The sequence below is a fragment of the Pseudophryne corroboree genome, chromosome 3 (assembly GCF_028390025.1).
Source record: "Pseudophryne corroboree isolate aPseCor3 chromosome 3, aPseCor3.hap2, whole genome shotgun sequence".
NCBI classification, from domain to species: Eukaryota; Metazoa; Chordata; class Amphibia; order Anura; family Myobatrachidae; genus Pseudophryne; species Pseudophryne corroboree.
In genome coordinates, this window is record NC_086446.1 from 699,689,019 (window position 1) to 699,716,729 (window position 27,711).

Genomic DNA, 27,711 nt, shown 5'->3' on the forward strand with positions numbered 1-27,711 from the left:
ACGTGATTTTCCGCCCATCGGAGAATCCTTGTGGCTTCTGCCATCGTCATCCTGCTTCTTGTGCCGCCCTCTCGGTTTACATGGGCGACCGCCGTGATGTTGTCTGACTGGATCAGCACCGGCTGGTGTTGAAGCAGGGGTCTTGTAAATGGCCCTTAGTTCCAGAATATTTATGTGTAGGGAAGTCTCCTGACTCGTCCATAGTCCTTGGAAGTTTCTTCCCTGTGTGACTGCCCCCCAACCTCGAAGGCTGGCATCCGTGGTCACCAGGACCCAGTCCTGTATGCCGAATCTGCGGCCCTCTAGAAGATGAGCACTCTGCAGCCACCACAACAGCGACACCCTGGTCCTTGGAGACAGGGTTATCAGCCGATGCATCTGAAGATGCGATCCGGACCACTTGTCCAACAGATCCCACTGAAAGATCCTTGCATGGAACCTTCCGAAAGGAATTGCTTCGTAAGAAGCCACCATCTTTCCCAGGACTTGCGTGCAATGGTGCATTGACACCTGTTTTGGTTGTAGGAGGTCTCTGACTAGAGATGACAACTCCTTGGCCTTCTCCTCCGGGAGAAACACTTTTTTCTGTTCCGTGTCCAGAACCATCCCCAGGAACAGTAGACGCGTTGTAGGAACCAGCTGCGACTTTGGAAAATTCAGGATCCAGCCGTGCTGTTGTAGCACTTCCCGAGCAAGTGCTACTCTGATCAACAACTGTTTCCTGGACCTCGCCTTTATAAGGAGATGGTCCAAGTACGGGATAATTAAAACTCCTTTTTTTCGAAGGAGTATCATCATTTCGGCCATTACCTTGGTAAATACCCTCGGTGCCAAGGACAGACCAAACGGCAACGTCTGGAATTGGTAATGACAGTCCTGTACCACAAATCTGAGGTACTCCTGGTGAGGAGGGCAAATGGGGACATGCAGGTAAGCATCCTTGATGTCCAGTGACACCATGTAATCCCCCTCGTCCAGGCTTGCAATCACCGCCCTGAGTGATTCCATCTTGAACTTGAACCTTTTTATATAAGTGTTCAAGGATTTTAAATTTAAAATGGGTCTCACCGAACCGTCCGGTTTCGGTACCACAAACATTGTGGAATAGTAACCCCGTCCTTGTTGAAGGAGGGGTACCCTGATTATCACCTGCTAAGAAAACAGCTTGTGAATCGCCTCCAGCACTGCCTCCCTGTCCGGGGGAGCTGTCGGCAAGGCAGATTTGAGGAAACGGCGAGGGGGAGACGTCTCGAATTCCAGCTTGTACCCCTGAGATACTACTTGTAGAATCCAGGGATCCACCCGTGAGCGAGCCCACTGGTCGCTGAAGTTCTTGAGACGGGCCCCCACCGTACCTGGCTCCGCCTGTGGAGCCCCAGCGTCATGCGGTGGACTTAGAGGAAGCGGGGGAGGACTTTTGTTCCTGGGAACTGACTGTATGTTGCAGCTTTTTCCCTCTATCTCTGCCTCTGGGCAGAAAGGACGCGCCTCTAACCCGCTTGCCTTTCTGGGGCCGAAAGGACTGTACCTGATAATACGGTGCTTTCTTTGGCTGTGAGGGAACATGGGGTAAAAATGCTGACTTCCCAGCTGTCGCTGTGGAAACGAGGTCCGAGAGACCATCCCCAAACAACTCCTCACCCTTGTAAGGCAAAACTTCCATGTGCCTTTTAGAATCTGCATCTCCTGTCCACTGCCGAGTCCACAATCCTCTCCTGGCAGAAATGGACATTGCGTTTATTTTAGATGCCAACCGGCAAATATCCCTCTGTGCATCTCTCATGTATAAGACAGCGTCTTTAATATGCTCTACGGTTAGCAATATAGTGTCCCTATCTAGGGTATCAATGTTTTCCGACAGGGAATCTGACCACGCAGCTGCAGCACTGCACATCCATGCTGAAGCAATAGCCGGTCTCAGTATAATTCCTGAGTGTGTATATACAGACTTCAGGATAGCCTCCTGCTTTCTATCCGCAGGTTCCTTTAGGGCGGCCGTGTCCAGAGACGGTAGTGCCACCTTTTTAGACAGACGTGTGAGCGCTTTATCCACCCTAGGGGATGTCTCCCAACGTGACCTGTCCTCTGGCGGGAAAGGGTACGCCATTAGTAACTTTTTTGAAATTACCAGTTTCTTATCGGGGGAAACCCACGCTTCTTCACACACTTCATTTAATTCATCAGATGGGGGAAACACCACTGGTAGCTTTTTCTCCCCAAACATAATACCCTTTTTTGTGGTACCTGGGGTTATATCAGAAATGTGCAACACATTTTTCATTGCCGTAATCATATAACGAATAGCTCTATTGGAATGTACACTAGTCTCATCGTCGTCGACACTGGAGTCAGTATCCGTGTCGACATCTGTCTGCCATCTGAGGTAGTGGGCGTTTTAGAGCCCCTGATGGCTTTTGAGACGCCTGGGCAGGCACGGGCTGAGAAGCCGGCTGTCCCACATCTGCTATGTCGTCAAACCTTTTATGTAAGGAGTTGACACTGTCGCGTAATTCCTTCCACGTGTCCATCCATTCAGGTGTCGACCCCGCAGGGGGTGACATCACATTTATCGGCACCTGCTCCGCCTCCACATAAGCCTCCTCATCAAACATGTCGACACAGCCGTACCGACACACCGCACACACACAGGGAATGCTCTGACTGAGGACAGGACCCCACAAAGTCCTTTGGGGAGACAGAGAGAGAGTATGCTAGCACACACCAGAGCGCTATATAATACAGGGATACACACTACACACAGTGATTTTTCCTTATAGCTGCTATAATACACAATTTGCGCCTAAATTTAGTGCCCCCCCTCTCTTTTTTACCCTATTGAGCCTGGAAACTGCAGGGGAGAGCCTGGGGAGCGTCCTTCCAGCGGAGCTGTGAGAGGAAATGGCGCCAGTGTGCTGAGGGAGATAGCCCCGCCCCCTTCACGGCAGACTTCTCCCGCTTTTTTCAGGATATTTTTGGCAGGGGATTTTACACATATATAGTCTTACTGACTATATTATGTGTTTTTTTGCCAAGCTGAGGTATTTATATTGCAGCCCAGGGCGCCCCCCCCCCCCCCCAGCGCCCTGCACCCATCAGTGACCGGAGTGTGAGGTGTGCATGGGGAGCAATGGCACACAGCTGCAGTGCTGTGCGCTACCTTAATGAAGACCGTAGTCTTCAGCCGCCGATTTTCTGGACGTTCTTCTTGCTTCTGGCTCTGCAAGGGGGACGGCGGCGCGGCTCCGGGACCGGACGACCGAGGCTGGGCCTGTGTTCGATCCCTCTGGAGCTAATGGTGTCCAGTAGCCTAAGAAGCCCAAGCTAGCTGCAAGCAGATAGGTTCGCTTCTTCTCCCCTCAGTCCCTCGAAGCAGTGAGTCTGTTGCCAGCAGATCTCACTGAAAATAAAAAACCTAAATATACTTTCTTTCTAAGAGCTCAGGAGAGCCCCTAGTGTGCAACCAGCTCGGCCGGGCACACAATTCTAACTGAGGTCTGGAGGAGGGGCATAGAGGGAGGAGCCAGTGCACACCAGGTAGTCCTAAATCTTTCTTAGTTGTGCCCAGTCTCCTGCGGAGCCGCTATTCCCCATGGTCCTTACGGAGTCCCCAGCATCCACTAGGACGTCAGAGAAAAGCAGTTATTTTATTTACAGTATCACTTCTTTCAAATATACCCCATTGTATTAAGGAGCAGCAATAGGTTACAGCAACAACGATTATAGCGATTACAATCTAAGATGGCGCCGCAGATGGCTGCCTCGGAGCTACACAGTTCAGCCAAAATACCTGTTTCCCCTTGTTTTCCCCTGCCCTTGTCTACCCCACCGGTGATCAAATACAGCAGGGGAGCCCTCCTAAGTTGGAGCGCTCCCGAGGTGCTTACCACACGTTCGGGACCGTCGGCGGGCGGATCAGCGGCCCTTGCAGCCCTCGCTGCCCTGTGTGGCAAGGATGCAGACGTTGTGGACACCGAAGTGGATGACCGAGCGTCCGCGCCCCCCCCCCCCCCCCCCCGGGTGGCGACTGGCGGATGGACCACTGGCCCCGGAAAGAGAATGACGGAGGCCCTCATGTCGGCCCTAGTAGAAGGACCTGGGCTCAGAGGAGAGGTTGTCGCGCAGGCGCCCTAGTGAGGTGGCGGCGGCGAGGGCACCGGTCTGCACTTCCCGCGATCCTGCTTTCGAATGTGCACTCACTGGCAAACAAGTTCGACGAATTGTCCCTCCTTCTGAGCAGCGCAGGGTCAGGCATTACAGGGTCATCCGTCCTCTGCTTTACGGAGACGTGGCTGGACAACCACATTGCGGACAACCCGATGTCTCTGCCGGGCTTCGGTCTCTTCAGGGCCGATCGCTCCAAGGTTCTCTCAGGAAAAAAACGAAGGGTGGTGGCATCTGCTTCTATATCAACGACGGATGGTGCACCAAAGTCACGATCATAGGCAAATCATGTAGCCCTCACCTGGAGATGCTGAGTATCAACTGCAACCCCTTCTATTCCCCCCGGGAATTTGCCTCAATTGTCCTTGTGGGAGTGTACATCCCCTCCTCGCCTGCGCGAACGAAGCCCTGCACCATCTGGCCGTATGCATATCCGACATAGAACAAAAACACCCAGACTCTCTGCTTATAGTACTGGGTGACTTCAACAGAACTAACCTGAGCAAGTAGCTACCTAAGTACAAACAACAAGTCACGTGTCTCACTAGAGAAGGGCGCAATCTTGATCACTGCTACACTACCCTCAAGTCTGCCTTCCGGTCTATCCCGCGTGCTGCACTCGGCCTATCTGACCACTGCCTCGTCCACCTACTCCCTACCTATACACAGAAGCTGAGAGCGGTTAAGCCTGTCGTTAAGACTGTTAAGAAATGGACCAATGAGGCCAAGATGAAGCTCCAGGCCTGCTTTGACTGCACGGAATGGGGGGTCTTCGAAGCCTCGGCAACCGACCTGAATGACCTGACAGACACTGTCACATCCTACATCAGCTACTGTGAGGACATGTGTGTACCTACCAAGACTTACCGCATTTACAACAACAACAAGCCCTGGTTCAATGTCCAGCCCAGGCAACTTCGTCGAGCCAAAGAGGAGGCCTATAGCAGCGGTGACAGAGCACTATACAACCGTACTAGGAACTCTCTGACTAAAGGAATCAGGCTATCAAAATAGCGGTTCTTGGACAAGCTGACAAACGATCTCTCCACCAATGACCCCGTATCTGTATGGAAAGGAATGCAATCCATAACCAACTATAGGAAAACATCAAAGTCCACCACCATGCACCAAGACCTAGCAGACGAACTGAACCACTTTTATTGCAGGTTCGCAAAAGAAGCCCCCTGCAACCCAAACAATCACCTCTACGATGCCCCGAACACCGACGGCCAACCCCAGGCACTGCAAGTCGCCCAAGAAGAGGTGGAGGCATTGTTCAAAAGGGCCAAATCCAGTGAAGCTCCGGGTCCTGACGCCAGCACGAGGGACAGATGCAGGCTCCAAAAGGTGGTCAGAACTGCAGAGAAGATCATCGGGCCGACCTTCCCTCAGTCCAGGACCTGTACCTGTCCAGAGCTAAAAAGCGGGCAATGCCAATGAAGATAGTAAAAGACCAGCTACCACACCGGCCCTAACCAATATGATGCCCTAGGCAAGATTTTGGCTAGTGCCCCCTAGCACCACTGCTGGTTCTGCCTCTGACCTTGCACTTCTTTCCCAGAACCATCACCCCTCAGCCATAGCAGTCCTTATTTTGGTGTTTGTACCCCCTATATTTTAAATAGGAACAGTTCGCACATTTGGCGCACAACCCAAAAAATAAGAATTTACTCACCGGTAATTCTATTTCTCGTAGTCCGTAGTGGATGCTGGGAACTCCGTAAGGACCATGGGGAATAGCGGCTCCGCAGGAGTCTGGGCACAATTAAAAGAAAGCTTTTAGACTACCTGGTGTGCACTGGCTCCTCCCACTATGACCCTCCTCCAAGCCTCAGTTAGGATACTGTGCCCGGAAGAGCTGACACAATAAGGAAGGATTTTGAATCCCGGGTAAGACTCATACCAGCCACACCAATCACACCGTATAACTCGTGATACCATATCCAGTTAACAGTATGAAACATAACTGAGCCTCTCAACAGATGGCTCATAACAGTAAACCTTTAGTGAACAATAACTATGTACAAGTATTGCAGACAATCCGCACTTGGGACGGGCACCCAGCATCCACTACGGACTACGAGAAATAGAATTACCGGTGAGTAAATTCTTATTTTCTCTGACGTCCTAGTGGATGCTGGGAACTCCGTAAGGACCATGGGGATTATACCAAAGCTCCCAAACGGGCGGGAGAGTGCGGATGACTCTGCAGCACCGAATGAGAGAACTCAAGGTCCTCCTCAGCCAGGGTATCAAATTTGTAGAATTTTGCAAACGTGTTTGCCCCTGACCAAGTAGCAGCTCGGCAAAGTTGTAAAGCCGAGACCCCTCGGGCAGCCGCCCAAGATGAGCCCACCTTCCTTGTAGAATGGGCTTTAACTGATTTAGGATGCGGCAGTCCAGCCGCAGAATGCGCCAGCTGAATTGTGCTACAAATCCAGCGAGCAATAGTCTGCTTAGAAGCAGGAGCACCCAGTTTGTTGGGTGCATACAGGATAAATAGCGAGTCAGTTTTCCTGACTCCAGCCGTCCTGGAAACATAAATTTTCAAGGCCCTGACTACGTCCAGTAACTTGGAATCCTCCAAGTCGCTAGTAGCCGCAGGCACTACAATAGGTTGGTTCAAGTGAAAAGCAGATACCACCTTAGGGAGAAACTGGGGACAAGTCCTCAATTCTGCCCTATCCATATGGAAAATCAGATAAGGGCTTTTAAATGACAAAGCCGCCAATTCTGATACACGCCTGGCCGAAGCCAAGGCCAATAACATGACCACTTTCCACGTGAGATATTTTAAATCCACGGTCTTTAGTGGCTCAAACCAATGTGAGTTTAGGAAATTCAACACCACGTTGAGATCCCAGGGTGCCACTGGAGGCACAAAAGGGGGCTGAATATGCAGCACTCCTTTTACAAATGTCTGAACTTCAGGTAGTGAAGCTAGTTCTTTTTGGAAGAAAATCGACAGAGCCGATATCTGTACCTTAATGGAGCCTAATTTTAGGCCCATAGTCACTCCTGCCTGTAGGAAGTGCAGAAATCGACCCAGCTGAAATTCCTCTGTTGGGGCCTTATTGGCCTCACACCAAGCAACATATTTCCGCCATATGCGGTGATAATGTTTTACCGTTACATCTTTCCTGGCTTTAATCAGCGTAGGAATGACATCCTCCGGAATGCCCTTTTCCTTTAGGATCCGGCGTTCAACCGCCATGCCGTCAAACGCCGCCGCGGTAAGTCTTGGAACAGACAGGGCCCCTGCTGCAGCAGGTCCTGTCTGAGCGGCAGAGGCCATGGGTCCTCTGAGATCATCTCTTGAAGTTCCGGGTACCAAGCTCTTCTTGGCCAATCCGGAACCACGAGTATTGTCCTTACTCCTCGTTTTCTTATTATTCTCAGTACCTTTGGTAAGAGAGGCAAAGGAGGGAACACATAAACTGACTGGTACACCCAAGGTGTCACTAGAGTGTCCACCGCTATCGCCTGAGGGTCCCTTGACCTGGCGCAATATCTCTCCAGTTTTTTGTTTAGGCGGGACGCCATCATGTCCACCTGTGGTCGTTCCCAACGATTTACAATCAGCGTGAAGACTTCTGGATGAAGTCCCCACTCTCCCGGGTGGAGGTCGTGCCTGCTGAGGAAGTCTGCTTCCCAGTTGTCCACTCCCGGAATGAACACTGCTGACAGTGCTAGCACGTGATTTTCCGCCCATCGGAGAATCCTTGTGGCTTCTGCCATTGCCGTCCTGCTTCTTGTGCCGCCCTGTCGGTTTACATGGGCGACCGCCGTGATGTTGTCTGACTGGATCAGTACCGGCTGGTGTAGAAGCAGGGGTTTTGCCTGACTTAGGGCATTGTAAATGGCCCTTAGTTCTAGAATATTTATGTGTAGGGAAGTCTCCTGACTAGACCATAGTCCTTGGAAGTTTCTTCCCTGTGTGACTGCCCCCCAGCCTCGAAGGCTGGCAACCGTGGTCACCAGGACCCAGTCCTGTATGCCGAATCTGCGGCCCTCTAGGAGATGAGCACTCTGCAGCCACCACAGCAGAGACACCCTGGTTCTTGGAGACAGGGTTATTAGCCGATGCATCTGAAGATGCGATCCGGACCATTGGTCCAACAGGTCCCACTGAAAGATTCTGGCATGGAACCTGCCGAAAGGAATTGCTTCGTAAGAAGCCACCATCTTTCCCATGACTCGCGTGCAGTGATGCACCGACACCTGTTTTGGTTTCAGGAGGTCTCTGACTAGAGATGACAGCTCCTTGGCTTTCTCCTCCGGGAGAAACACTTTTTTTTCTGGACTGTGTCCAGAATCATTCCCGGGAACAGTAGACGTGTCGTCGGAACCAGCTGTGACTTTGGAATATTTAGAAACCAACCGTGCTGGTGTAGCACCTCCTGAGATAGTGCTACTCCTACCAACAACTGCTCCCTGGATCTCGCCTTTATTAGGAGATCGTCCAAGTACGGGATAATTAAAACTCCCTTTTTTCGAAGGAGTATCATCATTTCCGCCATTACCTTGGTAAACACCCTCGGTGCCGTGGACAGTCCAAACGGCAGCGTCTGGAATTGGTAATGGCAATTTTGTACCGCAAATCTGAGGTACTCCTGGTGAGGATGATAAATGGGGACATGCAGGTAAGCATCCTTGATGTCCAGGGATACCATGTAATCCCCCTCGTCCAGTCTTGCAATAACCGCCCTGAGCGATTCCATCTTGAACTTGAATTTTTTTATGTATGTGTTCAAGGATTTCAAATTTAAAATGGGTCTCACCGAACCGTCCGGTTTCGGTACCACAAACAGTGTGGAATAGTAACCCCGTCCTTGTTGAAGTAGGGGCACCTTGACTATCACCTGCTGGGAATACAGCTTGTGAATTGCCTCTAGCACAGCCTCCCTGCATGAGGGAGTTGTTGGCAAGGCAGATTTGAGGAAACGGCGGGGGGGGAGACGCCTCGAATTCCAGCTTGTACCCCTGAGACACTACTTGCAAGATCCAGGGATCCACCTGTGAGCGAGCCCACTGATGGCTGAAATTTTTGAGGCTGCCCCCCACCGTACCTGGCTCCGCCTGTGGAGCCCCACCGTCATGCGGTGTACTTGGAAGAAGCGGGGGAGGACTTTTGCTCCTGGGAACCTGCTGTTTGTTGCAGCCTTTTTCCCCTACCTCTGCCTCTGGACAGAAAGGACCCGCCTTTTCCTCGCCTGTTTCTCTGGGTCCGAAAGGACTGTACCTGATAAAACGGCGCTTTTTTAGGCTGTGAGGGAACATGGGGTAAAAATGCTGACTTCCCAGCTGTCGCTGTGGAAACTAGGTCCGAGAGACCATCCCCGAATAACTCCTCACCCTTATAAGGCAAAACTTCCATGTGCCTTTTGGAATCTGCATCCCCTGTCCACTGCCGAGTCCATAAGCCTCTCCTAGCAGAAATGGACAATGCACTTATTTTAGATGCCAGCCGGCAGATCTCCCTCTGTGCATCTCTCATGTATAAGACTGAGTCTTTTATATGCTCTATGGTTAGGAGAATAGTGTCCCTGTCTAGGGTGTCAATATTTTCTGACAGGGAATCTGACCATGCAGCGGCAGCACTGCACATCCATGCTGACGCAATAGCTGGTCTAAGTATAATGCCTGAGTGTGTATATACAGACTTCAGGATCGCCTCCTGCTTTCTATCCGCAGGCTCCTTTAGGGCGGCCGTATCCGGAGACGGAAGTGCCACCTTTTTAGACAAACGTGTGAGCGCTTTATCCACCCTAGGAGGTGTTTCCCAACGTGCCCTATCCTCTGGCGGGAAAGGGAACGCCATTAGTAATTTTTTAGAGATTACCAATCTTTTATCGGGGAAAGCCCACGCTTCTTCACACACTTCATTTAATTCTTCAGATGGGGGAAAAACTACGGGTAGTTTTTTTCTCCCCAAACATAATACCCTTTTTAGTGGTACCTGGGTTTATATCCGAAATGTGTAAAATCTCTTTCATTGCCTCAATCATGCAACGAATGGCCCTAGTGGACATTAGATTAGACTCATCGTCGTCGACACTGGTATCAGTATCCGTGTCGACATCTGCGTCTGCCATCTGAGGTAGCGGGCGTTTTAGAGCCCCTGATGGCCTTTGAGACACCTGGGCAGGCACGAGCTGAGAAGCCGGCTGTCCCGCATTTGGCATGTCGTCAAATTTTTTGTGTAAGGAGTCGACACTTGCACGTAATTCCTTCCATAAAACCATCCACTCAGGTGTCTGCCCCGCAGGGGGTGACATCACTTCTATAGGCATCTGCTCCGCCTCCACATAATTTTCCTCATCAAACATGTCGACACAGCCGTACCGACACACCGCACACACACCGGGAAAGCTCTAACAGGGGACAGGACCTCACAGAAGCCCTTTGGGGAGACAGAGAGAGAGTATGCCAGCACACACCAGAGCGCTATATAATGCAGGGACTAACTGAATTATGTCCCCTATAGCTGCTATAATATTTTCTGCGCCTAAATTTAGTGCCCCCCTCTCTTTTTTACCCTTTTCTGTAGTGTAGACTGCATGGGAGAGCCAGGGAGCTTCCTTCCAGTGGAGCTGTGAGGGAGAAATGGCGCCAGTGTGCTGAAGGAGATAGCTCCGCCCCTTTTTCGCAGACTTTTCTCCCGCTTTTTTAAGGATTCTAGCAGGGGTAATTATCACATATATAGCCTCTGGGGCTATATATTGTGATTGTTTTGCCAGCCAAGGTGTTTTTATTGCTGCTCAGGGCGCCTCCCCCCCCCCAGCGCCCTGCACCCTCAGTGACCGGAGTGTGAAGTGTGTATGAGGAGCAATGGCGCACAGCTGCAGTGCTGTGCGCTACCTTGGTGAAGACAGAAGTCTTCATGCCGCCGATTTTCCGGACTTCTTCTTGCTTCTGGCTCTGTAAGGGGGACGGCGGCGTGGCTCCGGGACCGAACACCAAGGCCAGTTCCATGCGGTCGATCCCTCTGGAGCTAATGGTGTCCAGTAGCCAGAAGCCCAAGCTAGCTGCAAGCAGGTAGGTTCGCTTCTTCTCCCCTTAGTCCCTCGTTGCAGTGAGCCTGTTGCCAGCAGGTCTCACTGTAAAATAAAAAACCTAAAATATACTTTCTTTCTAAGAGCTCAGGAGAGCCCCTAGTGTGCATCCAGCTCGGCCGGGCACAAAAATCTAACTAAGGCTTGGAGGAGGGTCATAGTGGGAGGAGCCAGTGCACACCAGGTAGTCTAAAAGCTTTCTTTTAGTTGTGCCCAGACTCCTGCGGAGCCGCTATTCCCCATGGTCCTTACAGAGTTCCCAGCATCCACTAGGACGTCAGAGAAAGGGGTGTGTTTTTGCTGGCAAGGGGCATGGCCACACAATAGTAACCCCAATTCCAAATACGCCACACAGTACTGGCTTGGCTGTTGTATAGCTAACCGAAGACAAATTCCTAGTATACGCAAGTATACCTGGCCAATAAAGCGGATTCTGATTCTGTGGAACACAGTGTGCCCTGCTGCAGAAATAAAGTTTGAGGTCGCGAGATGTCATCCAGGATGAAATGACAGAAAGGCATTCAGTGACACGGTCCAGTACAGATAGGGACAAGTCAGGGGAGGATAGGTAGATTTGAGTATCATCTGCGTACAGATCATACTGAAATCCAAAAGAGCTGATTAGTTTACCAAGAGATGAGGTATAGATAGAGAAAAGCAGAGGACCCAAGACTGAGCCCTGCGGTACTCCAACTGAAAGAGGTAGCGAATAGGAGGTAGATTCAGAGAAGCAAACACTGAAGGAGCGATTAGATAGGTAGGATAGGAACCAAGAAAGGGCTGTGTCTTTAAGACCTAGGGATTTTAGTGTTTGTATGAGAAGAGAGTGGTCAACAGTGTCAAATGCAGCAGAGAGATCTAGAAGAATAAGTAGTGAGTAGTGGCTTTTAGACTTGTAGTGACCAAATCATTAACCACTTTCGTCAGTGCTGTCTCTGTGGAGTGTTGGAAACGGAAGCCTGACTGAAGTGGGTCCAATACACTATGGTGGTCATTCCGAGTTGTTTGCTCGCTGCTGTTTTTAGCAGAATTGCTAATAGGCTAAAATCCGGCAGTTCTGCGCATGCGTATGCACAGCAGTGCGCACTTGCTAAGCAATTTTACACAAAACTATGCTATTTTACACACGGGCGAACAAAGCTTTTCAATCGCTCTTCTGATCGTAGTGTGATTGACAGGAAGTGGGTGTTTCTGGGCGGAAACTGGCCGTTTTCAGGGAGTGTGCTAAACAACGCAGGTGTGCCAGGTAAAAACGCAGGAGTGGCTGGAGAAACGGAGGAGTGGCTGGCCGGACGCTGGGCATGTTTGTGACGTCAAACCAGGAATTAAACGGACTGAGGTGATCGCAATCTTGGAGTAGGTCTGGAGCTACTCAGAAACTGCAAGGAAATACTTAATAGCAGAAAATAAGATTTTACTTACCGATAAATCTATTTCTCGGAGTCCGTAGTGGATGCTGGGGTTCCTGAAAGGACCATGGGGAATAGCGGCTCCGCAGGAGACAGGGCACAAAAAGTAAAGCTTTTCCGATCAGGTGGTGTGCACTGGCTCCTCCCCCTATGACCCTCCTCCAGACTCCAGTTAGGTACTGTGCCCGGACGAGCGTACACAATAAGGGAGGATTTTGAATCCCGGGTAAGACTCATACCAGCCACACCAATCACACCGTACAACTTGTGATCTAAACCCAGTTAACAGTATGATAACAGCGGAGCCTCTGAAAGATGGCTTCCTTCAACAATAACCCGAATTAGTTAACAATAACTATGTACAATTTATGCAGATAATCCGCACTTGGGATGGGCGCCCAGCATCCACTACGGACTCCGAGAAATAGATTTATCGGTAAGTAAAATCTTATTTTCTCTATCGTCCTAGTGGATGCTGGGGTTCCTGAAAGGACCATGGGGATTATACCAAAGCTCCCAAACGGGCGGGAGAGTGCGGATGACTCTGCAGCACCGAATGAGAGAACTCCAGGTCCTCCTTAGCCAGAGTATCAAATTTGTAAAATTTTACAAACGTGTTCTCCCCTGACCACGTAGCTGCTCGGCAAAGTTGTAATGCCGAGACCCCTCGGGCAGCCGCCCAAGATGAGCCCACCTTCCTTGTGGAGTGGGCCTTTACAGATTTAGGCTGTGGCAAGCCTGCCACAGAATGTGCAAGTTGGATTGTGCTACAGATCCAACGAGCAATCGTCTGCTTAGACGCAGGAGCACCCATCTTGTTGGGTGCATACAATATAAACAACGAGTCAGATTTTCTGACTCCAGCTGTCCTTGCAATATATATTTTTAATGCTCTGACAACGTCCAGTAACTTGGAGTCCTCCAAGTCACTTGTAGCCGCAGGCACTACAATAGGCTGGTTCAGATGAAATGCTGACACCACCTTAGGGAGAAAATGCGGACGAGTCCGCAGTTCTGCCCTGTCCGAATGGAAAATCAGATATGGGCTTTTGTAAGATAAAGCTGCCAATTCTGACACTCTCCTGGCAGAAGCCAGGGCTAGAAGCATGGTCACTTTCCATGTGAGATATTTCAAATCCACCTTTTTTAGTGGTTCAAACCAATGAGATTTTAGGAAGTCCAAAACCACATTTAGATCCCACGGTGCCACTGGAGGCACCACAGGAGGCTGTATATGCAGCACTCCCTTAACAAAGGTCTGGACTTCAGGGACTGAAGCCAATTCTTTTTGAAAGAAAATCGACAGGGCCGAAATTTGAACCTTAATAGATCCCAATTTGAGACCCATTGACAATCCTGATTGCAGGAAATGTAGGAATCGACCCAGTTGAAATTCCTCCGTCGGAGCACTCCGATCTTCGCACCACGCAACATATTTTCGCCAAATTCGGTGATAATGTTGCACGGTTACTTCCTTCCTTGCTTTAATCAAAGTAGGAATGACTTCTTCCGGCATGCCTCTTTCCTTTAGGATCCGGCGTTCAACCGCCATGCCGTCAAACGCAGCCGCGGTAAGTCTTGAAACAGACAGGGACCCTGCTGAAGCAAGTCCCTCCTTAGAGGTAGAGGCCACGGATCTTCCGTGATCATCTCTTGAAGTTCCGGGTACCAAGTCCTCCTTGGCCAATCCGGAACCACTAGTATCGTTCTTACGCCTCTTTGCCGTATAATTCTCAATACTTTTGGTATGAGAGGCAGAGGAGGAAACACATACACCGACTGGTACACCCAAGGCGTTACCAGCGCGTCCACAGCTATTGCCTGCGGATCTCTTGACCTGGCGCAATACCTGTCCAGTTTTTTGTTGAGGCGAGACGCCATCATGTCCACCATTGGTCTTTCCCAACGGGTTACCAGCAAGTGGAAGACTTCTGGATGAAGTCCCCACTCTCCCGGGTGAAGATCGTGTCTGCTGAGGAAGTCTGCTTCCCAGTTGTCCACTCCCGGGATGAACACTGCTGACAGTGCTATCACATGATTCTCTGCCCAGCGAAGAATCCTTGCAGCTTCTGCCATTGCCCTCCTGCTTCTTGTGCCGCCCTGTCTGTTCACATGGGCGACTGCCGTGATGTTGTCCGACTGGATCAATACCGGTTTTCCCTGAAGCAGAGGTTCTGCCTGGTTTAGAGCATTGTATATTGCTCTTAGTTCCAGAATGTTTATGTGAAGAGACGTTTCCAGGCTCGTCCATACTCCCTGGAAGTTTCTTCCTTGTGTGACTGCTCCCCAGCCTCTCAGGCTGGCGTCCGTGGTCACCAGGATCCAATCCTGTATGCCGAATCTGCGGCCCTCCAATAGATGAGGACTCTGCAACCACCACAGAAGAGACACCCTTGTCCTTGGAGACAGGGTTATCCGTAGGTGCATCTGAAGATGCGACCCTGACCATTTGTCCAACAGATCCCTTTGGAAAATTCTTGCGTGGAATCTGCCGAATGGAATCGCTTCGTAAGAAGCCACCATTTTTCCCAGGACTCTTGTGCATTGATGTACAGACACCTTTCCTGGTTTTAGGAGGTTCCTGACAAGCTCGGATAACTCCTTGGCTTTTTCCTCCGGGAGAAAAACCTTTTTCTGAACCGTGTCCAGAATCATCCCTAGGAACAGCAGACGAGTTGTCGGCATTAACTGGGATTTTGGAATATTCAGAATCCACCCGTGCTGTTTTAGCACTTCTTGAGACAGTGCTAATCCCATCTCTAGCTGTTCTCTGGACCTCGCCCTTATTAGGAGATCGTCCAAGTATGGGATAATTAATACGCCTTTTCTTCGAAGAAGAATCATCATCTCGGCCATTACCTTTGTAAAGATCCGAGGTGCCGTGGACAATCCGAACGGCAGCGTCTGAAACTGATAGTGACAGTTTTGTACAACGAACCTGAGGTACCCCTGGTGTGAGGGGTAAATTGGAACGTGGAGATACGCATCCTTGATGTCCAAGGATACCATAAAGTCCCCCTCTTCCAGGTTCGCTATCACTGCTCTGAGTGACTCCATTTTGAACTTGAACTTCTTTATGTACAGGTTCAAGGACTTCAGATTTAGAATAGGCCTTACCGAGCCATCCGGCTTCGGTACCACAAAAAGAGTGGAATAATACCCCTTCCCTTGTTGCAGAAGAGGTACCTTGACTATCACCTGCTGAGAGTACAGCTTGTGAATGGCTTCCAACACCGTCTCCCTTTCGGAGGGGGACGTTGGTAAAGCAGACCTCAGGAAACGGCGAGGTGGATCTGTCTCTAATTCCAACCTGTATCCCTGAGATATTATCTGCAGGATCCAGGGATCTACTTGCGAGTGAGCCCACTGCGCGCTGTAATTTTTGAGACGACCGCCCACCGTCCCCGAGTCCGCTTGAGAAGCCCCAGCGTCATGCTGAGGCTTTTGTAGAAGCCGGGGAGGGCTTCTGATCCTGGGAAGGAGCTGCGTGTTGCTGTCTCTTCCCTCGACCTTTGCCTCGTGGCAAATATGAATAGCCCTTTGCTCTCTTATTTTTAAAGGAACGAAAGGGCTGCGGTTGAAAAGTCGGTGCCTTTTTCTGTTGGGGAGTGACTTGAGGTAGAAAGGTGGATTTCCCGGCTGTAGCCGTGGCCACCAAATCTGATAGACCGACTCCAAATAACTCCTCCCCCTTATACGGCAAAACTTCCATATGCCGTTTTGAATCCGCATCGCCTGTCCACTGTCGCGTCCATAAAGCTCTTCTGGCCGAAATGGACATAGCACTTACCCGTGATGCCAGTGTGCATATATCCCTCTGTGCATCACGCATATAAAGAAATGCATCCTTTATTTGTTCTAACGACAGTAAAATATTGTCCCTGTCCAGGGTATCAATATTTTCAATCAGGGATTCTGACCAAACTACCCCCGCACTGCCCATCCAGGCAGTTGCTACAGCTGGTCGTAGTATAACACCTGCATGTGTGTATATACTTTTTTGGATATTTTCCATCCTCCTATCTGATGGATCTTTAAGTGCGGCCGTCTCAGGAGAGGGTAACGCCACTTGTTTAGATAAGCGTGTTAGCGCCTTGTCCACCCTAGGAGGTGTTTCCCAGCGCTCCCTAACCTCTGGCGGGAAAGGGTATAATGCCAATAATTTCTTTGAAATTATCAGCTTTTTATCAGGGGCAACCCACGCTTCATTACACACGTCATTTAGTTCTTCTGATTCAGGAAAAACTATAGGTAGTTTTTTCATACCCCACATAATACCCTGTTTAGTGGTACCTGTAGTATCAGCTAAATGTAACGCCTCCTTCATTGCCAAAATCATATAACGTGTGGCCCTACTGGAAAATACGGTTGATTCGTCACCGTCACCACTGGAGTCATCGCCTGTGTCTGGGTCTGTGTCGACCGACTGAGGCAAAGGGCGTTTCACAGCCCCTGACGGTGTTTGAGTCGCCTGGACAGGCACTAATTGATTGTCCGGCCGTCTCATGTCGTCAAACGACTGCTTTAGCGTGTTGACACTATCCCGTAGTTCCATAAATAAAGGCATCCATTCTGGTGTCGACCCCCTAGGAGGTGACATCCCCATATTTGGCAATTGCTCCGCCTCCACACCAATATCGTCCTCATACATGTCGACACACACGTACCGACACACAGCAGACACACAGGGAATGCTCCTAATGAAGACAGGACCCACTAGCCCTTTGGGGAGACAGAGGGAGAGTTTGCCAGCACACACCAAAAGCGCTATATATATATCAGGGATAGCCTTATAATAAGTGCTCCCCTATAGCTGCTTTGTTATATAAAAATATCGCCATAAATTTGCCCCCCCTCTCTGTTTTACCCTGTTTCTGTAGTGCAGTGCAGGGGAGAGACCTGGGAGCCGTCCTGACCAGCGGAGCTGTGAGAGGAAATGGCGCCGTGTGCTGAGGAGATAGGCCCCGCCCCTTTTCCGGCGGGCTCGTCTCCCGCTATTTTGAGAAATCAGGCAGGGGTTAAATATCTCCATATAGCCTCTAGGGCTATATGTGAGGTATTTTTAGCCTTTATAGGTACTCATTTGCCTCCCAGGGCGCCCCCCTCCCAGCGCCCTGCACCCTCAGTGACTGCCGTGTGAAGTGTGCTGAGAGGAAAATGGCGCACAGCTGCAGTGCTGTGCGCTACCTTTAGAAGACTGCAGGAGTCTTCAGCCGCCGATTCTGGACCTCTTCTGTCTTCAGCATCTGCAAGGGGGCCGGCGGCGCGGCTCCGGTGACCATCCAGGCTGTACCTGTGATCGTCCCTCTGGAGCTTGATGTCCAGTAGCCAAGAAGCCAATCCATCCTGCACGCAGGTGAGTTGACTCCTTCTCCCCTCAGTCCCTCGCTGCAGTGATCCTGTTGCCAGCAGGAATCACTGTAACATAAAAAACCTAGCTAAACTTTCTCTAAGCAGCTCTTTAGGAGAGCCACCTAGATTGCACCCTTCTCGGCCGGGCACAAAAATCTAACTGGAGTCTGGAGGAGGGTCATAGGGGGAGGAGCCAGTGCACACCACCTGATCGGAAAAGCTTTACTTTTTGTGCCCTGTCTCCTGCGGAGCCGCTATTCCCCATGGTCCTTTCAGGAACCCCAGCATCCACTAGGACGATAGAGAAATTGCTAATCTTTCGTTGGCAATTCTGCTATGCTAAGATACACTCCCAGAGGGCGGCGGCTTTGCCTTTGCATTTTTGCTAAAAGTAGCTAGCGAGCGAACAACTCGGAATGAGGGCCAATGTGAGTTAAGAAAGTGTGTGAGTCGAGTGTAGGCAAGTCTCTCATATAGCAGTATAGATGCATATAGACGTTTTACCATACAGCGCTGTTGCATATATCAGTTTTAGCATACAGTGCAGATGCATTCAGTAGTATAGATACATACAGTATATCAGTCTTGGCATACAGTGCAGATGCATTCAGTAGTATAGATACATACAGTATATCAGTCTTGGCATACAGTGCAGATGCATTCAGCAGTACAGATGCATATATCAGTTTTAGCATACAGTGCAGATGCATTCAGTAGTATAGATACATACAGTATATCAGTCTTGGCATACAGTGCAGATGCATTCAGTAGTATAGATACATACAGTATATCAGTCTTGGCATACAGTGCAGATGCATTCAGCAGTACAGATGCATATATCAGTTTTAGCATACAGTGCAGATGCATTCAGTAGTATAGATACATACAGTATATCAGTCTTGGCATACAGTGCAGATGCATTCAGCAGTATAGATGCATACAGTATATCAGTTTTAGCATACAGTGCAATGCATTCAGCAGTACAGATGCATATATCAGTTTTAGCATACAGTGCAGATGCATTCAGCAGTACAGATGCATATATCAGTTTTAGCATACAGTGCAGATGCATTCAGCAGTACAGATGCATATATCAGTTTTAGCATACAGTGCAGATGCATTCAGCAGTATAGATGCATACAGTATATCAGTCTTGGCATACAGTGCAGATGCATTCAGCAGTACAGATGCATATATCAGTTTTAGCATACAGTGCAGATGCATTCAGCAGTACAGATGCATATATCAGTTTTAGCATACAGTGCAGATGCATTCAGCAGTACAGATGCATATATCAGTTTTAGCATACAGTGCAGATGCATTCAGCAGTATAGATGCATACAGTATATCAGTCTTGGCATACAGTGCAGATGCATTCAGCAGTACAGATGCATATATCAGTTTTAGCATACAGTGCAGATGCATTCAGCAGTATAGATGCATACAGTATATCAGTCTTGGCATACAGTGTAGATGCATTCAGCAGTACAGATGCGAATTTACAGTTTTGCGTATCTTTATCTGAATCGGTCAGATCTCTTGTGGGTGTTTTTCCGTAAAATATGCATTTTTGGGATGGGAACTTGGCGGCAACAATGCGATCATACGGAGCTGTTTAGTCTTGTGTAAAGCTTGGTACACACTGGAGCGATATTGGCCTAATATGTTGTTTCCAGCTGAATTGGCCTAACATATCGGCCAGATAGTACCAGAGGCAGAACTCTGGGAGGCAACGGAGTCATCTGCCGCCGGGCTCCTGCTCTAAAGGGGGGCACCTCTCCTCCCATTCTGTGATACCATTGAATTAAGTTAATTGATAGCTGTCGCTGTCTTTTCAGTGGCCGACTTCCTCACTGGTCCCTGCACCTTACAAATCACACCCTCTTTATTATACTGTAGATACACATTTTACAAGTGTCACACCCAGGATTAGAAACCACAACCTATTACACTGGAAGCAGACACCTTACTGATGGAAAAAAACAAGGGAGTAGAGAGCGCAAGCAGACTGAATTAGCAATATTTAATTAAAACTGCACAAGGAATACAATATATTATAAATATATATGTGTAATTGATAAAACATAAAATTATGAACAAATGGGATCCTCCAGCTTACAGTCCATTTAATGCAATAATGGATTCCAAATTAGACAGTCAAACGCTCCTTCTATTTAGAGCAATGAGTTCATCAATTTGTGTTTAAATAACTTTTTTTGCAAATTATTCACTTCTAAAAAGTTATTTAATCCGGAAAATCACTTATATTGGATTATCAGATAACAGATGTGCTGCTTGTTCCAGCACTTTATATTCCAAAAGGATAGCAGCTTTGTATATAAAAATCCGTCTTCCAGTGTGCTTTACAGCGGCTCCGTCTACCGCTCTCCCTAAAGCACACTTATGGAATCTTTCAATAAATAGCCGCTTACCGCATCCGGATGCGTTCAGCTTCACGGCACTGAAAATCACCATGCACCAGACGGCTGTACCGCAAACTCCCGAGTGGAATGGATGACGGCCACGGTCCCCGTTTAGCAAGGCGGACCACTGCAGGTGGCTATGGTGAAAGCGGATCCACTGGTGCGGTGCAGAAATTGTGATGAATATCCAAAGCTTTCTCCCTCTGAGGAAACGACCAGTGTATGTAGGTCGAGAAACGCGTCAGGGTTTATTCGGACTTGGTATCCCGGCACTCTCCATTTGTGCTTTGGATATTCATCACAATTTCTGCACCGCACCAGTGGATCCGCTTTCACCATAGCCACCTGCAGTGGTCCGCCTTGCTAAACGGGGACCGTGGCCGTCATCCATTCCACTCGGGAGTTTGCGGTACAGCCGTCTGGTGCATGGTGGTTTTCAGTGCCGTGAAGCTGAACGCATCCGGATGCGGTAAGCGGCTATTTATTGAAAGATTCCATAAGTGTGCTTTAGGGAGAGCGGTAGACGGAGCCGCTGTAAAGCACACTGGAAGACGGATTTTTATATACAAAGCTGCTATCCTTTTGGAATATAAAGTGCTGGAACAAGCAGCACATCTGTTATCTGATAATCCAATATAAGTGATTTTCCGGATTAAATAACTTTTTAGAAGTGAATAATTTGCAAAAAAAGTTATTTAAACACAAATTGATGAACTCATTGCTCTAAATAGAAGGAGCGTTTGACTGTCTAATTTGGAATCCATTATTGCATTAAATGGACTGTAAGCTGGAGGATCCCATTTGTTCATAATTTTATGTTTTATCAATTACACATATATATATATAATATATTGTATTCCTTGTGCAGTTTTAATTAAATATTGCTAATTCAGTCTGCTTGCGCTCTCTACTCCCTTGTTTTTTTTGTTGTCTTTGTAGGTTTGCTAATACCTATACTTTTGAGAGCAGCGAGCAGCATATCAGCCTAGGCTCTTAGAGGCGCCTTTATTTTCTCTTTTGGAGTTTACCTTACTGATGAAGCAATTCGCTCCTGTATAGAAAATATGAGAATGATAACTATATGAAGATACTTCTCTGACAATTACATGTAACTTCATATAGTTAGAATTATCATGCTTCCTGTACAGGAGCAAATAGCTCCATCAGTGAAGTGTCTGCTGTTAGTGTAACAGGTCATGGGTTCTAATCCTGGGTATGACTGCTAAGAAATGTGTGATTTAAAATAAAAGACAATTAAATGTATAAATACAGTATATAATTTTTTTTCAGAACACTCCATATACACACGCACACATACATACATATATTTATCTTAATATAGGAAATAGGGGGGCACCAATATTTATCTTGCCTCCGGGCAACTGTGACGAATTTACGCCACTGGATAGTACAGTGTATTCGGCCAATCTGCGCGCTCCCATTAAATATTTTACTGGTCGGCCGCGCTGCATGGCCAACCAGACGATATCTTATGTGGCACCATGCAAGACTGCACAAGGGATCATGCCGTCCTTCGTTACATCGTTCTGATGTGTGCACTTCGCTCCAGGGTGTACCTGTTTTTAGTGTCTGAGGGGCAGATTTATTAAGCCTGGTGAAGTGATAAAGTGGAAGGTGATAAAGCACCGGGTGTGGATCACCAAATCGACAGTGTCTAGGTCGACAAAGTTTAGGTCGACAGTCACTAGGTCGACAGGGTTGGAAGGTCGACAGGGTTTCTAGGTCGACATGTGCTAGGTCAACAGTCAAAAGGTCGACATGAGTGTTTTTTGGGGGGGTTTGTGTCGTTTTCTCCATATAGTGACCGGGAAGCCGAATTAGTGCACCGTGTCCCCTCGCATGGCTCGCCATGCTTCGGGCAAGGTGCCTCGCTCCGCTACCGCTGCGGTTGGCACAGGTTACCATTCCAATCGTAGTCCATGTGGATCGTAAAGTATGAAAAAGTTAAAAAATTTTGAAACTCATGTCGACCTTTTGACATGTCGACCTAAAAACAATGTCGACCTACTTACTGTCAACCTAGACAGTGTCGACCTAAGTGTGGTCGACCTAGAGGGCAGATACCTTAAAGAAGAGCTCTTACATATCACTCCAACATTTACTAAATAAGAATTAGCCCTAGTTCACCATTGCATTATGGTTGAACATCCCAGCAGCCGAAACGTGGAGTAATGCACTTACACATTCCTTTATTCATGGGTGTCGTTATCTGCGTACAGTGACCGGGAAGCCGAATTAGTGCACCGTGTCCCCTCGCAGCTTCAGGCAAGGATTACCGTTCGAATCATAGTCCACATGGATCGTTAAGTATGAAAAAGTTCAAAAAAAGGGAAAAAAACGTGAAAAACTCATGTCGACCTAGCACATGTCAACCTAGAAATCCTGTCGACCTAGACAGTGTCGATCTTCAGACCGGATCCCAAAGCACCAGCCAGTCAGCTCCTGTCATTTTTCAAACCCAGTAGTTAGGAGCTGATTGGCTGGTACTTTATCACCTTCCACTTTATCACTTCACCAGGCTTAATAAATCTGCCAGATTCGGTGCTATTCCGAGTTATGCGTTCGTGTAAGGGAAGCCTGTCTCATTGGCTTGCTGCACCATACTAATGATGACGTTGCTTCTGCGGATGGAGATACCGCATGGGCCATCGCGTGAGCCCTAACTCACAATAGCATACGGTAGTGGGTGTTGAGGGCATCATGCAAGAACAGAAAGTTGCTGTGCATGATGTGTCTGATATAGAATTAGCAGCTCCAGTGTGCGCTATAAACTGGTAACAAGTAAACTGCCTATGGGTGCATGCTGCACACTCCTATCGCGTCATCTGTCTCCAGGCCTGCTGGGCACCATGCTGGTAGCACTCTGGGACAGGGATGGTGGTGGCAGGAGACCCCCTAGGCAGGGGCATTAGGGACCCTGATACCAGACATGTGACGGGCACACATCACCGCACCTGTCCGTGCCCGGCCCGCCTCACAGCAGTAGCGTCTCCAGCCCCCTCTAGCGGCTGCCCGGCGCATCGCCGGCTCTGCCTCCCCAGCACCAGTAACCGCAGCAGCTTGCTGTCACCGGCAGCGGCGGCCCGGGCCACCTAATCCCTGCAAGATGGCGGAGAGTGAGAGTCTGGAGACCGTCACCGAGCACGAGAGGATCCTGCAGGAGATCGAGAGCACTGACACGGCCTGCGTGGGGCCCACGCTGCGGTAAGATGCCAGGAAGGGGGGGCGTCAGGTGAATGAGGGCTCCTTGATTCGTTGGGGGATCGGATTTCCTCCTTTGTCTCACTGCCCCCCTCCCTGACATGGGTCCTGCACACCCACTTCATGCAGCCCTCCCACATCCCGGTGCCCCAGGCAGGGACAGCCGCCTGTCTACCATGTTATTGCTAGTATTTACTATTTGTGTGTTATAGCATTACAGCGCCAGGTACAAAGGCTGTGGTGGTAATCATACCTTAGCTGGGATTCTGTGCAGGATAAGTACAGTGCTGTGTGCAATGCAGGCTCAGGGCTGCCCAGTGCCAGCCACACTAGTGGCACTTCCATGCTGGCATTGTACTCAGGGCAGGCTGGGGAAAGACAATATCATAGTAAAGTATCTGTGTCATTCTCAGACTAGAACAGGCCTGGTATCCTCTAGCCAATAAGGCAATGTACGTGTGTACTAATATGCAGTTGTATCCTATGCAGGCAGGGCTGATCAAAATTGCCTATCTATCTATTTATTGTATCTGTGTTATCTGTCTTCCTATGTCATATCTACTGTAGCTGTATACAGATACTGTATCTCATATCTGCTCTCATATCTTTATCTATCTATCTATCTTTCTCTAACGTCCTAAGTGGATGCTGGGGACTCCGTCAGGACCATGGGGTTTAGCGGCTCCGCAGGAGACAGGGCACAATAATAAAAGCTTTAGGATCAGGTGGTGTGCACTGGCTCCTCCCCCTATGACCCTCCTCCAAGCCTCAGTTAGATTTTTGTGCCCGGCCGAGAAGGGTGCAATCTAGGTGGCTCTCCTGAGCTGCTTAGAATAAAAGTTTAAGTTAGGTTTTTTATTTTCAGTGAGTCCTGCTGGCAACAGGCTCACTGCTACGAGGGACTTAGGGGAGAGAAGTAAACTCACCTGCGTGCAGGATGGATTTGCTTCTTAGGCTACTGGACACCATTAGCTCCACAGGGAGTCGGAACACAGGTCTCACCCTGGGGTTCGTCCCGGAGCCGTGCCGCCGACCCCCCTTGCAGATGCCGAAGTTGAAGAGGTCCAGAGGTCCAGAAACAGGCGGCAGAAGACTTTCAGTCTTCATAGGGTAGCGCACAGCACTGCAGCTGTGCGCCATTGTTGTCAGCACACTTCATACCAGCGGTCACTGAGGGTGCAGGGCGCTGGGGGGGGCGCCCTGGGCAGCAATGTATTATACCTTTTTTATGGCTAAAATACATCACATATAGCCCTTGAGGCTATATGGATGTATTTAACCCCTGCCAGATCTCACAAACTCCGGGAGAAGAGCCCGCCGTTTTAGGGGGCGGGGCCTATTCTCCTCAGCACACGGCGCCATTTTCCTGCTCAGCTCTGCTGTGAGGAAGGCTCCCAGGCTCTCCCCTGCACTGCACTACAGAAACAGGGTTAAAACAGAGAGGGGGGGCACTTATTTGGCGATATGATTACATATGTGAAAATGCTATAAGGGAAAACACTTGTATAAGGGGTTGTCCCTGTATAATTATAGCGTTTTTGGTGTGTGCTGGCAAACTCTCCCTCTGTCTCCCCAAAGGGCTAGTGGGGTCCTGTCCTCTATCAGAGCATTCCCTGTGTGTGTGCTGTGTGTCGGTACGTGTGTGTCGACATGTAGGAGGACGATGTTGGTGAGGAGGCGGAGCAAATTGCCTGTATTGGTGATGTCACTCTCTAGGGAGTCGACACCGGAATGGATGGCTTATTTAGGAATTACGTGATAATGTCAACACGATGCAAGGTCGGTTGACGACATGAGACGGCCGGCAAACAAATTAGTACCTGTCCAGGCGTCTCAGACACCGTCAGGGGCTTGTAAAAACGCCCATTTACCTCAGTTGGTCGACACAGACACAGACACGGACACTGACTTCAGTGTCAACGGTGAAGAAACAAACGTATTTTCCTTTAGGGCCACACGTTACATGTTAAGGGCAATGAAGGAGGTGTTACATATTTCTGATACTACAAGTACCACAAATAAGGGTATTATGTAGGGTGGGAATAATCTACTTGTAGTTTTTCCTGAATCAGATAAATTAAAGTGTGTGATGATACGTGGGTTTCCTCCGATAGAAAATTATTGGAGGTATACCCTTTCCCGCCAGAAGTGAGGGCGAGTTGGGAAACACACCTTAGGGTGGATAAGGCGCTCACACGCTTATAAAAACAAGTGGCGTTACCGTCTCCAGATACGGCCGCCCTCAAAGAGCCAGCTGATGGGAAGCTGAAAAATATCCTAAAAAGTATATACACACATACTGGTGTTATACTATGACCAGCAATCGCCTCAGCCTGGATGTGCAGCGCTGGGGGGGCTTGGTCGGATTTCCTGACTGAAAATATTGATACCCTTGACAGGAACAATATTTTATTGACTATAGAGCATTTTAAGGATGCATTTCTATATATGCGAGATGCGCAGAGGGATATTTGCATTCTGGCATCAAGAGTAGATGTGATGTCCATATCTGCCAGACGATGTTTATAGACACGACAGTGGTCAGGTGATGCAGATTCCAGACGGCACATGGAAGTATTGCCGTATAAAGGGGCGGTCCATCGGACCTGGTGGCCATGGCAACAGCTGGAAAATCCATTTTTGTTACCCCAAGTCACATCTCAGCAGAAAAGGACACAGTCTTTTCAGTCTCAGTCCTTTCGTACCCATAAAGGCAGGCGGGCAAAAGGCCAGTCATATCTGCCCAGGGTTAGAGGAAAGGGAAGAAGACTGCAGCAGGCAGCCCATTCCCAGGAACAGAAGTCCTCCACAGCTTCTGCCAAGTCCGCAGCATGACGCTGGGGCCATACAAGCGGACTCAGGTGCGGTGGGGGGTCATCTCAAGAGTTTCAGCACGCAGTGGGCTCACTCGCAAGTGGACTCCTGGATCCTACACGTAGTATCCCAGGTGTACATTGGAAATTCGAGACGTCTTCCCCTCACAAGTTCCTGAAGTCTGCTTTACCAACGTCTCCCTCCGACAGGGAGGCAGTATTGGAAAAAAATTCACAGGCTGTATTCCCAGCAGGTGATAATCAAAGTACCCCTCCTACAACAAGGGAAGGGGTATTATTCCACACTATATTGTGGTACTGAAGCCAAACGGCTCGGTGAGATCTAAAAGATTTGAACAATTACATACAAGGGTTCAAATCAAGATGGAGTCACTCAGAGCAGTGATAGCGAACCAGGACGATATGGTGTCACTGGATATCAGGGACGCTTACCTACATGTCCAAATTTTGCCCTTCTCACCAAGGGTATCTCAGGTTCGTGGTACAGAACTGTCACTATCAGTTCAGACGCTGCCGTTTGGATTGTCCACGGCACCCCGGGTCTTTACCATGGTAATGGCCGAAATGATGATTCTTCCTAAAAGAAATATGGACGCTTTCCTGATAAGGGCAAGGTCCAGAGAACAGTTGGCGGTCGGAGTAGCACTATCTCAAGTAGTTCTACGACAGCACGAGTGGATTCTAGATATTCCAAAATCGCAGCTTTTTCCGACGACACGTCTAATGTTCCTAGGAATGATTCTGGACACAGTCCAGAAAAGGATGTTTTCTCCCGGAGAAGAAGACCAGGGAGTTATCCGAGCTAGTCAGGAACCTCCTAAAACCAGGAAAAGTATCAGTGCATCATTGCACAAAGGTCCTGTGAAAAATGGTGGTTTCTTACAAAGCGATCCCATTCGGTAGATTTCACGCAAGAACCTTTCAGTGGAATCTGCTGGGAAAATGGTCCGGATCGCATCTTCAGATGCATCAGCGGATAACCCTGTCTCCAAGGACAAGGGTGTTTTTCTTCTGCGGTGGCTGCAGAGTGCTCATCTATGAAAGGGCCGCAGATTCGACATTCAGGACTGGGTCCTGGTGACCACGGATGCCAGCCTGAGTGGCTGGGGAGCAGTCACACAAGGAAAAAATTTCCAGGGAGTGTGATCAAGTCTGGAGACTTCTCTCCACATAAATATACTGGAGCTAAGGGCAATTTACAAGGCTCTAAGCTTAGCAAGACCTCTGCTTCAAGGTCAGCCGGTATTGATCCAGT

General features: G+C 49.0%; 1 protein-coding gene across 5 annotated transcripts in view; it reads left to right on the plus strand.

Annotated features, from left to right (window-relative positions):
• Window positions 1–27,711, plus strand: part of LOC135056636 (exocyst complex component 6-like) — a 606,161-nt gene that overhangs the window by 37,233 nt on the left and 541,217 nt on the right. Inside the window, exon 1 of one of the 5 annotated variants that reach the window (XM_063962054.1) lies at window positions 23,116–23,625. The exons of 3 other annotated variants lie outside the window; for them this stretch is intronic. In XM_063962054.1, coding sequence (XP_063818124.1) covers window positions 23,528–23,625 — 98 coding nt within the window. In that variant the 5' untranslated portion in view covers window positions 23,116–23,527. Of the gene's footprint in view, window positions 1–23,115; window positions 23,626–27,711 lie in introns of those variants that run through there. One more of the 5 variants, XM_063962056.1, reaches the window with a different exon arrangement.